This window comes from Dysidea avara, chromosome 5 (assembly GCF_963678975.1).
Source record: "Dysidea avara chromosome 5, odDysAvar1.4, whole genome shotgun sequence".
NCBI classification, from domain to species: domain Eukaryota; kingdom Metazoa; phylum Porifera; class Demospongiae; order Dictyoceratida; family Dysideidae; genus Dysidea; species Dysidea avara.
In genome coordinates, this window is record NC_089276.1 from 42,000,449 (window position 1) to 42,015,108 (window position 14,660).

General features: G+C 40.1%; 1 protein-coding gene across 1 annotated transcript in view; it reads left to right on the forward strand.

Annotated features, from left to right (window-relative positions):
- LOC136256862 (putative leucine-rich repeat-containing protein DDB_G0281931) overlaps nt 1-14,660 on the forward strand; it is a 59,936-nt gene that overhangs the window by 40,249 nt on the left and 5,027 nt on the right. The window contains exons 11-13 of the mRNA XM_066049923.1: nt 1,844-1,921; nt 6,309-6,363; nt 7,919-8,110. Coding sequence (XP_065905995.1) covers nt 1,844-1,921; nt 6,309-6,363; nt 7,919-8,110 — 325 coding nt within the window. The remainder of the gene's footprint in view (nt 1-1,843; nt 1,922-6,308; nt 6,364-7,918; nt 8,111-14,660) is intronic.

A 14,660-nucleotide genomic window follows, 5' to 3' on the forward strand; every position in this document is an offset into this window, starting at 1 on the left:
CAGAATTTGGTTTTTGAAAACACAAAAAGAAGTGAAATCCACTCAAAAACAGCCAAGCTGTAAAAAAGGAGTGCGGCCCTCAAAAGCCAGGGTGAAAAAAGTTGTGAAATCAAGGGTGGCGGCCAAGAAATGGCTGCAATGATGTTAATGCTAAAAATTTTTAATGATGGCTGTGTGCATTGTTAAAATTAATTAGCGTTAACGTCATTGCAGCCATTTCTTGGCCGCCACCCTTGATTTCACAACGTTTTTCACCCAGGCTTTTGAGGGCCGCACTCCTTTTTTACAGCTTGGCTGTTTTTGAGTGGATTGTGGTATTTAGTAATATCCATTGCTGATATATCGTCAATGTGAAAATCTTGCAGCTCTACTTGTCAATATACCCACAGTGCTGCGCACTGGCTTTCTTGGCTACACAACACGCTACTGTGTGTCTTGCTAGCCAGTAAACACCTAATACGTAATGGTGCCTCCCAAGTGCAATGTCGTTTCTGGCGAGAACATGCAATTGAAAAAAACTCACAAATTAAAGGATGTGGCAACAATTTGCTTTTCGTGATGCCTTGTGCCTTCAATATGGTTGGTGACCACCACTGTTGCTGTCCAATTGTGTGTGTGGCAAGCAATTCTCTGTTGAGCATGCCCTTTGTTGCCCATGTGGTGGTCTCCCTACAATTCATCACAATGAGCTTCAAAACATCACTGCTGGACTATTAACTGAACTATGTCATTGTGTCGAAGTTGAACCATCTCTACAACCATTATCAGGGGAATCTTTTCAGTATAGGTCCGTCTTGATGTTGTTGCCAATGATTTTTGGGAACACTTATTTTGATGTCAAGGTGCTTGTCAAGGTGTTTAGTTAATCCTTTAGCTCCCACACGTTGTTCAGTATCTTTACCCCAGTGTTACAGGAGTGCAGAGCTAGAGAAGGAGAGAAACTACAAAGAGAGGATTCGTGAAATAGAACATGGGACATTGTCTCCTTCAGTCTTTTCGTGCACTGGAGACATGGGTCCTTTGGCCACAGTAGTGTACAAGAGAATAGCTACTCTGCTATCAGAAAAAAAATGGACAGTATTACAATAAATACTTTAGGATTAAGGAAGAAAATCCATCCCTCCTGGAGGAGACTGAGTGTGGCCCCAACTAGACATTGGGTGACCTGCAGTTCGATTCCTGGGGTTGGAGGGATTTTTTTCCTTACTTTGGCCCCTTTTCCGTTACACCTTTTCAGCTATAAGTCACTAAGTCTAAGTCCTTGAAATTAGGTTAGGTAATCCTAAGGCTGCAGCACATGTTGCTGCAGACCTTCAGTGCTGGTCACTGTAAAGCATTAATACAATACAATACAATACAATTACAGCAAGACCCTGTATTGGCTAAGATGTAAACTGAGTTTTTCCCTACTCCATGCTGCCATCACTTGTTTGAGAGGTTCTAGATCTTCCTACCACTGCTTTGACCTCAAAGAGTCAGCAGCTATTGACCTTGTGTGCGTAAAGGGTAGGATCAGTTAATTTTACTGAATCTATATCTCTAAGTAATAGTTCTATACATCCTCTTATGTGTGTTGTTAATTGTAATTTTGCTCAATCTTTATATGCAACAAAACCATTTCGTTCGCAAGTTGTTATCCCTGTTAACGACTCGTGAGTGATATGGCTGCCGTTCCCTTTGCTTAGACAGTTTTTAATCACACACACTCGAGAGAAACGATATTGCACTTGGGCTGTATTGTACGTATGTAGTGCTGTGGAGCAATTGTAGCTCCATGTACAAGTGTTGCTAATAATTTTGATGGGTGCTCACTTTGATAATATTTATTTGTGTCCTTACATAGCCCCATCTACTTAACAAGTGTTAACTTTGCCATCAGTGTTGTCTACCTCATTTTAGTGATCATTGGTCGTCCTTACAGGTAAGTAATGTTTGTAATGGTACAACATGTTATATTGCAGTGTTAATATTGTTCATGTCTATAATGGCATTATTCTTGTAATCCTTGTACTTGCCTCTACTCTGACATATACAACCGTCTCAGCAAAAATCCACCTAGTTACATAGCTTCCATATTTTCTCAGCATTTTCTCTAGTGTCCAAAGAGTGGATCACCAAAGTTCAGCTTATTGTGTGGAATTATAGCGCTAAGCGCTAAGCGCTAAGCACTAGACAATGGGAAGAACAAAGAAATCAATTTGTACATGCAGATACTATACCGACAACGAACTACATTCGCAGCCATAATATTAGTCTACAGTGTTGGGATGTGGATCGACCCAGGTATATGTAATTTTAGCCCTGTAGTTACTTGCACATATATGTACATATGAAGGTGGTATTGTTAAAGAAAATGACAATGATCTGGTTTACGTACATCTACTACATTGTACACAATGCACATGACACACATACTGTTGGGACTACAGAAACAAAACAAAAAGTTAGCAGGCAAATAAGATGGTGTATAGTTCTAATCAATTTGAGTCCTGCTTCTTTGAGTAATGGCTTGATTAAAGTTTCTTTGTAACATGCTCATAATTTTATGCATTCTTTTTTTCAAAATGCATGCTTGTGCAAACTAGGCAGGTTTTTGCTGAGATGGTCACATATACACAGTGACCTAAACCACACTTTAGTATCTCTCTTGACTGCAAACATTGCAAGACAAATGTTGTGTTATTATATAGTAAGATACATCTAGTGTGAAGGCTCTACATATTTACTGAGCAAATGTTTTCACTTACTCATTGGATGGTTTTGCATGTATCCTATAACTGCTCACTATCCATCCTATAACTGTTCACTATCCATCCTATAACTGTTCACTATCCATCCTCGGTCTTACACAATTTTCCTATTAGCTATTACACATGTTACACTTCTCTTATGCAAGTAAAATCCTTGCTTATGACAAAAATTCATTATCTTCATAAACATGGTAGCCATGTATCAACTCTTCTCTCTCCTCTTCCATTGCATATCTAATAACCAAAATGAAATAAAAATTCAGCAAATGTTATTTCTGCAAAGAGCTACATTTGCAGAATTTGTGTCACATTTTAAAGATTCGTAATAGATTGTAGACATCATGGCATACACTTCTAGATATAACCTAATGGTGTTTTATACTGGTACATATATTGGTATTGATAGTAACCATACCTGTACTTCATATACTACACTGAGCATTCCCTTTACATGTGGTGTACATTCATGCATTTGAATAGTTGAGGAGTAGATGAACAAATATAGAGAAGTTTGGAATAAACTTTTTGTAGCTAAACAACTTTCATGTCTATTCATTTGTACAATGATTGAATTGCTTGGAGGAAAAGTTAGGGTAGTCTACAAAACCCTATAAAACTATACAATCTGCTTCAAAAATTTCCTTGTATTTGATGCTTTCCAATGTCCAGTACGTCGGTGCATTGTTTCTAATATACAAACCTTGTCCTATCACACTATACAAACCTTGTCCTATCACACTATACAAACCTTGTCCTATCACACTATACACACCTTGTCCTATCACACTATACAAACCTTGTCCTATCACACTATACAAACCTTGTCCTATCACAATATACAAACCTTGTCCTATCACACTATACAAACCTTGTCCTATCACACTATACAAACCTTGTCCTATCACACTATACAAACCTTGTCCTATCACACTATACAGACCTTGTCCTATCACACTATACAAACCTTGTCCTATCACAATATACAAACCTTGTCCTATCACACTATACAAACCTTGTCCTATCACACTATACAAACCTTGTCCTATCACACTATACAGACCTTGTCCTATCACACTATACAAACCTTGTCCTATCACACTATACAAACCTTGTCCTATCACACTATACAAACCTTGTCCTATCACACTATACAAACCTTGTCCTATCACACTATACAAACCTTGTCCTATCACACTATACAGACCTTGTCCTATCACACTATACACACCTTGTCCTATCACACTATACAAACCTTGTCCTATCACACTATACAAACCTTGTCCTATCACACTATACAGACCTTGTCCTATCACACTATACAAACCTTGTCCTATCACACTATACAGACCTTGTCCTATCACACTATACAAACCTTGTCCTATCACACTATACAAACCTTGTCCTATCACACTATACAAACCTTGTCCTATCACACTATACAAACCTTGTCCTATCACACTATACAAAACTTGTCCTATCACACTATACAAACCTTGTCCTATCACACTATACAAACCTTGTCCTATCACACTATACAAACCTTGTCCTATCACACTATACAGACCTTGTCCTATCACACTATACAAACCTTGTCCTATCACACTATACAAACCTTGTCCTATCACACTATACAAACCTTGTCCTATCACACTATACAGACCTTGTCCTATCACACTATACAGACCTTGTCCTATCACACTATACAGACCTTGTCCTATCACACTATACAGACCTTGTCCTATCACACTATACAAACCTTGTCCTATCACACTATACAAACCTTGTCCTATCACACTATACACACCTTGTCCTATCACACTATACAAACCTTGTCCTATCACACTATACAAACCTTGTCCTATCACACTATACAAACCTTGTCCTATCACAATATACAAACCTTGTCCTATCACAATATACAGACCTTGTCCTATCACACTATACAAACCTTGTCCTATCACACTATACAAACCTTGTCCTATCACACTATACAAACCTTGTCCTATCACACTATACAGACCTTGTCTTATCACACTATACAGACCTTGTCCTATCACACTATACAAACCTTGTCCTATCACACTATACAGACCTTGTCCTATCACACTATACACACCTTGTCCTATCACACTATACAAACCTTGTCCTATCACACTATACAAACCTTGTCCTATCACACTATACAAACCTTGTCCTATCACACTATACAGACCTTGTCCTATCACACTATACAAACCTTGTCCTATCACACTATACAAACCTTGTCCTATCACACTATACAAACCTTGTCCTATCACACTATACACACCTTGTCCTATCACACTATACAAACCTTGTCCTATCACACTATACAAACCTTGTCCTATCACACTATACAGACCTTGTCCTATCACACTATACAAACCTTGTCCTATCACACTATACAAACCTTGTCCTATCACACTATACAGACCTTGTCCTATCACACTATACAAACCTTGTCCTATCACACTATACAAACCTTGTCCTATCACACTATACACACCTTGTCCTATCACACTATACAAACCTTGTCCTATCACACTATACAAACCTTGTCCTATCACACTATACAAACCTTGTCCTATCACAATATACAAACCTTGTCCTATCACAATATACAGACCTTGTCCTATCACACTATACAAACCTTGTCCTATCACACTATACAAACCTTGTCCTATCACACTATACAAACCTTGTCCTATCACACTATACAGACCTTGTCTTATCACACTATACAAACCTTGTCCTATCACACTATACAAACCTTGTCCTATCACACTATACAAACCTTGTCCTATCACACTATACAGACCTTGTCCTATCACACTATACAAACCTTGTCCTATCACACTATACAAACCTTGTCCTATCACACTATACAAACCTTGTCCTATCACACTATACAAACCTTGTCCTATCACACTATACAGACCTTGTCTTATCACACTATACAAACCTTGTCCTATCACACTATACAAACCTTGTCCTATCACACTATACAAACCTTGTCCTATCACACTATACAGACCTTGTCCTATCACACTATACAAACCTTGTCCTATCACACTATACACACCTTGTCCTATCACACTATACAAACCTTGTCCTATCACACTATACAAACCTTGTCCTATCACACTATACAAACCTTGTCCTATCACAATATACAAACCTTGTCCTATCACACTATACAAACCTTGTCCTATCACACTATACAGACCTTGTCCTATCACACTATACAGACCTTGTCCTATCACACTATACAAACCTTGTCCTATCACACTATACAAACCTTGTCTTATCACACTATACAAACCTTGTCTTATCACACTATACAAACCTTGTCCTATCACACTATACACACCTTGTCCTATCACACTATACAAACCTTGTCCTATCACACTATACAAACCTTGTCCTATCACACTATACAAACCTTGTCCTATCACACTATACAGCCAAACAGATACGTATGTACCATCTCAGCCCAGTTGTAATGGCTGCATGTAATAACAATACTGGTTAACATTCTAGTGGTTGGGAGTTACAGCTTCAGGTGTGCAGTTACGGAGTGTACAACTTCCTTGAGGTGTGTGTGTTTGTGTGTAGTGTGTGTGTGTGGGTGTGTGTGTGTGTGTGTGTGTGTGTGTGTGTGTGTGTGTGTGTGTGTGTGTGTGTGTGTGTGTGTGTGTGTGTGTGTGTGTGCATGTAGTGTGTGTGTTGTGTGTGTGTGTAGTGTGTGTGTGTGTGTTTGTGAGTGTGTAGTGTGTGCGTGTGTGTGTACTGTTTGTGTGCACTGTGTGTCTGTAGTGTGTGTGTGTGTGTGTGTGTGTGTGTGTGTATGTGTGTGTGCACATGATAATTGCTAAAGCATTATGTGTGTGTGTGTGTGTGTGTGGGTATCAAATGGTATGACGTTGTACTGTTTAAGTAGGAATCCAGGTGAAATTTTGCACGCTGCCCAAAATTCCACCTTTAAAAATCATCCTAGAGATATCTTGCGAGACGAAAATCACCTTTACGGAAGAGTACTAGTCCATATAATACATAAAACAGCATTAAATACAACAAAATGCTTACAGGTGGCCGGATACAGAATTTAAAAAAATTGCCAAAACTTGGAATTTTAGACTGACTGCCTGATTGCCTGACCACAGTCGCAAGCCTGGAGGCCAAACGAAGCAGTGCACGGCTACCATTTTACGCCACAATAACAAACTCACCAGTGGGATGTGCCTTTTGGGGTTCCCACGAGTGTAGTCCCTCTGCGCCTTGTCTTTTCTTTTATCTTCAATCAGGCTGCTTGTCTTCTTCTTCATCCAACGAAACCATATCGAGGCATTAATTTTCCGTATCAACACTTTCTTTAAGCAGCATAATAGATGCCACAAGATTATTTAAGGTGCTTAGTCTACGCTACTGTACAGAGGAATAAATTATATTCCTGATGTAATCTATGATGGAGGGTACTGTATGGAGGTACTGTAGCTTCATGATAGGTCACAAGATCACACCCATTCTTCATTCTACGCATTATCAATCTATCAATTGAAACCACAATGACACACCCCTTTTGCACTACCTGTATTTCAGCGACCACACACCTTCAATTTGGAAGGCTGACTTGAGATACTCTATAATTGATCAAAACTACGCCCCTTTTTGGGCAAGTGCACATCTTTGCAGGCTGACTTGAGATACTCTAACACAGCAGTCACCCTAATAGAACAGTCACATGTTTATAGCGAGCTGTATGCCTTAACAAAAAACTAAGCAAACTAGTATATTAAAATTATGAATTTAAAATAAAGTGGGAATCCAAGCGATAAAAAGTAGTGGAACAAGAGAAGAACAATGGTAGTTATTACAGCATAGCTCAGTGGGAAATTCCTACTTTGGCACTGAACACAAAATAATGGCTATATCATGCCAAAGTAGGGATTTCCTACCAAGCTATGCTATAATAGCTATCATCGTTCTTCTCTTGTTTCACTACTTTTTTTATCGCTTGGATTCCTACTTTATTTTAAATTTATAATTTTTAATATACTAGTATGTGTATGCCAATCTGCTACTTTGAGAGTGGTAACTTATGGCATGTACACATTAATATATGTATGTACTAACATGTTGTATATTTGCAGATCATATCAGCTGAAGTGATTTGTGTAGTTCAGTTTATGGCCATCTTGATTGGAGCAGGGGCAACGTCCAATCGGGCAATAGATTACACTATGTTGATATTGATCATATTATTCCTGATGATATGGACCATACTATTCTTGTTTAACATCTTATGGAGGATTAATAGTGATGATGAGATGGAGGAGTCATTGGTAAGATAATGGATAGAACAATATCTATATGTAGTGCCCTTGTGAGTGTAGGATCCTTCTTTTATTAGCACCACACACATACACACACACACACACACACACACACACATGCACGCACACCCACACACACACACACACACACACACACACACACACACACACACACACACACACACACACACACACCATACACACACGCAGACACACACACACACGCAGACACACACACACACGCAGACACACCACACACACACACACACACACACACACACACACACACACACACACACACACACACACACACACACACACACACACACACACACACACACACACACACACACACACACACACACACACACACACACCATACACACACGCAGACACACACACACACGCAGACACACACACACGCAGACACACCACACACACACACACACACACACCACACACACACACACACACACACACACACACACACACACACACACACACACACACACACACACACACACACACACACACACACACCTTGTAAGCCCATCAGTTGATGATAGCTTGTCCTTAAGAATCTAGTATGCTCCTTGCACAACTGTAAATGCCATGTGAGATCACCTTGACAATAGAGAATTTGTCCACAAGAGCATTCAAAGTGTGTGTTTTGAACCTTCAGTTGACCATTGCAGAAGTTTAAATGATGAAATAGATCACTTTGATAATGGAATAAACGGCAACACCCACACTTTAGAAAGTCTCCAATAGTACATTGTACACTGGCTATCTGTAACTTCCCTAGCGTATAGCTGAAATCACTTACTTCTCTTAGTGTTAATCATATCAGTTATTCAATGATATATATATTGAGTATTTTTAGTTGAATGTTCACCACATCTCTCCAACGTTGTTTAGTACCGTAGAAAGGCCTATATTTCATTAATTCTCCAAACAAAAGCCTTTTGGGTTGTTGATCATCACTCATTCTACAAACATGACCTAGCCATCTTATTCGTCTCTCTCTTAATACACACTTTAACCATTATCCATCCCACACTCATCAGTTATTATGTGTTCAGTCCATTGTTGATGCCTAGATACTCCTAAAATTCATCTTACACAGCAATTATGAAATACTTCTAATTGTTGTATCTGACAAGCCTTGACAGCCCAGCACGCTGAACCATACAATAATGTGGCCAATACCACTGCCTTGTACACTGCACATTTAACAGCAGTAGTAAGCAATTGTTAATGAGAATAGACTTCTTGAGACAACCAAAGACATTTGCTGCTTTTGCAATTCTGATTTGATAGTACTATCTATTCCACCATCATTAAAAATAGTACTACCAAGGTAGACCATTTCCACATTGTTCACACACTGGCACACCATCCACAAAACTTGGCTCATTCCTATCTTCATACCTTTAGTGTAACTAAATACCCCCAGCTACTAGCTACATCAACAAAAGACTGAGCCACAGCTATGAAGTTCTCTTCTGAGGTGGCATACAAAGTAGCATCATCTGCAAACTGTGACTCTGTAATAATATCAAGAAGTAGCCAGGACTTAGCAGTTCTATCACCTATCAACTTATGGCCATGTTTGTACCTAAATAGTACCCCTCCTGCAGAGCACTTATTTCTCCAGTCATCTACTACTGCACCAAAATGCAAACTAAACAAGACAGGGGCCATTGTGCAACCTCGACGTAGTCCATTACACCTGCCAATAGGCTCTGTAAGCTCTTGACTAACAATCAGTTTTGCTGACATATCCTCATGAAAAGACTGAATGATGAAGATCATTGTTGGAGGAACTCCTAACTTCTCTAGGACATGCCACACAGTAGATCTAGGCACACCTTCCTTAAGTCTACATACAATACAAATAAGTCTGGTTGGTGTTCCCTAGCCTTCTCAACTAACTGTCTACCATATCAATACATCCCCTTCCATCTCTAAAACCACACTAAGAGTCAGGTAGAATATCTTCTGCAATCAGCTTCGATCTATCTTGACCCACAACATAGAGTAGGCTGATCCCCCTCCAATTATCACATAGCTTGAGATTACCTTTTTAAGGTATTGGTACAATGAGACCATTATACCAATCCCTAACAACACTTCATCTCTCCATACTAAGTCAAAAAACTTAACCAACTTCTCAACAATCACTGAGCCACCACACATTAACAATTCTGGCAGTACACCAGACTATCCTGCAGCTTTGTGACCCTTCAGACTACTGATAACAAACTTTACCTCCTCACAACTTGGGACATCATCAAGATGGTCTCTCACTGGTAACTGTATCATAGAGTTCAGAACTTCCTTTTCAAAACAACTAGAGATATTCAAAACATTAAGGAAATGACGTTGCCATCTAGCACATACATCACTATGACTGTTCAAAGTATTACCATTCTCATCTACTATAGCAGTCACTTGTGAATGAATAGGTTTACGACCACAATCTGTAACTTTTTCACACAATCCTACTGAACACTTTCCCTTTTTCACTGTTTTGTCTGCAATATCCACTGCAGCCTTAACAGCACGTTAACACTTACAAAACTCTTACCTCAAAGATGGAATATCATTTTGTAGCATTCTTTCCCTACAAGCATTCTTTTCATCAATCAATGGTGTCAACACTTCAGAACACTATTTAAACCAATCAGGTTGCACTCTAGATCCATATCCAACAACCTCCTCAGCAGCAGTCAGCAAAGATATTTTCATCACAGACCAACAACTCTCACTAGACACTTCCACAACATTCACTATGTTTAATTTCTCAGCAAACACTTCATGATATTTCTCTCTCTAATACTCTCACAAGCCAAATGATGCACAGATTGAGACTTTTCCTGCATGCTGGTTTGTTTAAAAGCAATCTTTTGAAAGTTAAAATGCAGTTTGGCCCTAACCATGCAGATACCAGACGTGTTGTAATTTCCGAGGGGTTCAAATTTTCGTGGATTTCATGGGGCCATGTACCCACGAAAATATTAAGTTTAGTTAAATTTTCAGTGTTGCATACAAATACTGTATATCCGCTTCTATTTCTTTAGGACTGGATCTCCACGTGTTTGTGAAAACAATGTCACTGCTACCCTTTTTACGTCCTGCTAAAGAAGGCACGAAGTCTGCTACAGCATCGCGAAGATCGCCATCCATCATTAACGAAGTTTACAAAGAAGTTAGTGGTGCTTCATGCAACCAGCAAAGGGAAAGGGGAAGAATACCAGATAATTTCGGATACTAAAAAGGCAATCATTAGTAAATATGCTAGTGAGCATGGAGTAGCCAGTGCTGTAAGGAAATTTAAGGACAAGAAACTCAGAGACAGTGCGGTGAGAGATTGGCGTAATTACTATAACCATGAAGTGCACAGACTTCGAAAGGAGGCCAAAGTAGGAGAAGCTGTAACAGTTGACTCTTTGCCAAGTAAAAAGTGTGGAAAGCCTCCTTTTCTCGGTGCAAAGCTAGACATACACTTGCGGCAATTGATTGGCGACATGAGGTCACGAGGGACAGCGATGGGCACAAGTGTTGTGATTGGTGTAGGGACTGGAGTAGTAATGAAGCATACCAGGAAGAAGCCAGCTATGAAACTAAGCAAGGAGTGGACCATGAGTGTGTTGCGTAGGATGGAGTACACTAAAAGAAAGGGAAGCAGCAAATGCAAGATTTTGCCAGATAATTGTGAGGAAATCAAAAGTAATTTCTTGGCTAATGTATGTGTAGTTGTGGAGATGGAGGTTGTCCCTCCGAGTTTGATCATCAACTGGGATCACACTGTTACAAAGATTGTTCCCTCGAGTCAGTGGACAATGGGAAAAAAAAGGAGCTAAGAGGGTAGAGATCGCCACCGTTGATGACAAATGACAGATAACTGCTATATTTACGTACACACTATTTGGAAAGCTACTGATACAACTGATTTACAAAGACACCACAAACCAAATGCCATCCAAAAGGCGTTCCATTCTCTGCTGACTGGCACATTACCCATACGGAGAACCACTGGGCCAATGAGACAGCAACAATTGTTCACATTGAAAATATTATGATTCCTTAGGTTAAAAAGGAGAGAGAATCACTTGGTCTTAGAGATGACCACACTGCATTGGTCCTCTTTGATGTATTCAAAGAACAGTGTACAGCTCAGGTGCTAAAGCTGCTAGAGGACAACCATATTCTCTATGTCACCATACCCAATAACTGTACAGATCGTCTGCAGCCATTGGACTTGTCAGTAAACAAGCCAGCCAAGGATTTCTTGAGAGAAAAATTTCAAGAATGGTGTGGTATGCAGATTTGCCAGCAATTGGAAAAGGGAATGACAGAAGAAGTGGACCTTCGTATGGGTACCATGAAGCCAATTACTGCAAATTGGATGATCGATTTTTGCATGCACACATTTCTTCTCGTCCAAGTATTATCATTAATGGATTTCGACATGCAGGTATCAAGGGTTGTATTGAACAGTTAATTGTAATATGTGACTGAATTTTGGAAAACCATTGATATTCGCACAATAGTACTTTTGTAATAAAACACACTATATATGGGTAAAAAATGCTAGCTCCAGAAAAAATTATGCAAGTGTTTATCGCCTCACTGGTGGGCGATTAAGCCTCCCATGGATAAATCCTGGGCATCATCGTGTTTGCCTGTTCATTGGGAGTACAAAAATCTTTGTTTCATTTCCATACATGAAAGGATTTCAAAGTTACAGACATTTGTTTACGTTGCGATGACAAAAAAAAAATTATTGACGATTGTTTTTCAGTGAATTTGCCTTCCTTCTTGAACACAGAAGCGTGCCTGGGGTAAAACTATACATTGGTGGATGCAAAAATTCATGGCGAACACAATGAGTGAAGATGCTATTCTGTACGCCGTTGTATCAGTAAGTTATGATGGTTTATGTAAGCGCCTGTAGACTCTTTTCTCGATAGCTTCTGTACATATCAATTTATTTATTTATTTATTTTTTTTTATATAATTTTTTTTTACCTGGGCTAGATGTAATGCCCTTTCCTACCACCCCCAGCACAAGAGGCAAACGTGCTGGACAACAACTGAAAAGCGGGACATCTAAAAGTCCCTAGGGTCCTTTGTTAGGCCCATTTCCGGGGAAGCATCTGGTGATCTAAACGAGATGGAGCGGCTTCCACGGATGCACATCGTCGCTGACCTCAACAGGGAGAAAGACAGGATACAGCGAATCCATGTCAAAGTACTACTGTACGATAAAGCACTACGTTTGGAAAGGAGCTCAGCAAGCCGGCGATAAAATGTGATGGCTTCCCTCCCCATGCCCCCAGTTGTGGCAAACACCAATGGAGTAAAGGATGCAAACTCCACCTCACGAACACAGTCACCATACTCCCTCTTCTTCTGCATCTCATGACGCCTATACACAGATGGTATCGAAACATTGCGGTAGCTTTGTGCGTTTGGGTGAAAAACCCTTACATCGAAAAAGGCACTTTGCCGCCGCCCCCAAAATCCGCATGCATGAATGTCAGCCCTGGCATCATCTTGGCAGTTAGCTGATCGAGGGGTAAGTTCTTCGCCACACAGGGATTGAAGTGGTGGCTCAATTGCAACATTAGTACAAACATTTGAAAGTAATTCAGCAATTGTATCACGCAGGTCATTGTGGCGAACAAAGGTCAAACCACCATGTCGACAGATCATTGCATGATCAGTAGTGAAAGGTGAGCCACACACAGAGTGGCTAGGAGTATTCAGTAAAGTCCATCCATAATGCAGGTGAAGAGCATCCCAGAACTCCTGCTTTGTCAGATGGTAACCCTGGTCTTGCAGTGGTAAAGCCAGAAGCCAAGAAGAGGCTCCAGGTTCACTATTCAGATCAATAGCTCTTTGAAGCTGTGAAGAGAGACCATTTCTGATCTCAAGAGCCCGTTTCTTAGAAGCCTCACGCCGGTGTTGGTGAACCTGAGCCTTGATGGATTGAGTATCTGGGGGATGAGCATGTGCTACCTGACTAATAATCAAGTCTTTTAGTGGTGCAGTAATTCGCAGGGAAGCATCAAACTGAGATTCACAGAAAGCTGTAGGGTCACCCATACCGAGCCCACCAAAACGACATGGCAGAGAGCACAACTCACGTTCACCGGTGGCGCATGCAACATGTCCAGTGATAGAAGGAAAAAGTTTGAGTCTGATAGCATCCTCTAATGGCTGAAGTAAAGAACTAATGTTTGGAATGGTTCTCATCAGGTAGACCCAGTGGCCCATCATACCGTGGGTTAAAGCACAATATGCAACATGTGGCCGACTACTTGCAATTCCAGCCAAGGCAGATACCTCAGCAGTCCAAGACTCAACCTTTGAAGCCACGTATTCTTCAGCGAAGTCTCTTGTACCCAGAGCTGCACCAAGGTGTCGCTGGCCACGAGCAGTGATCTGTATATTAGAATCAGCAAAAATAACTTGTGCAGTGGATAGATGTTCTGGCTTCACAATTAGGACTGTCTTGGTAGCATTTGTAAAATAACCATAATCAGGTCCA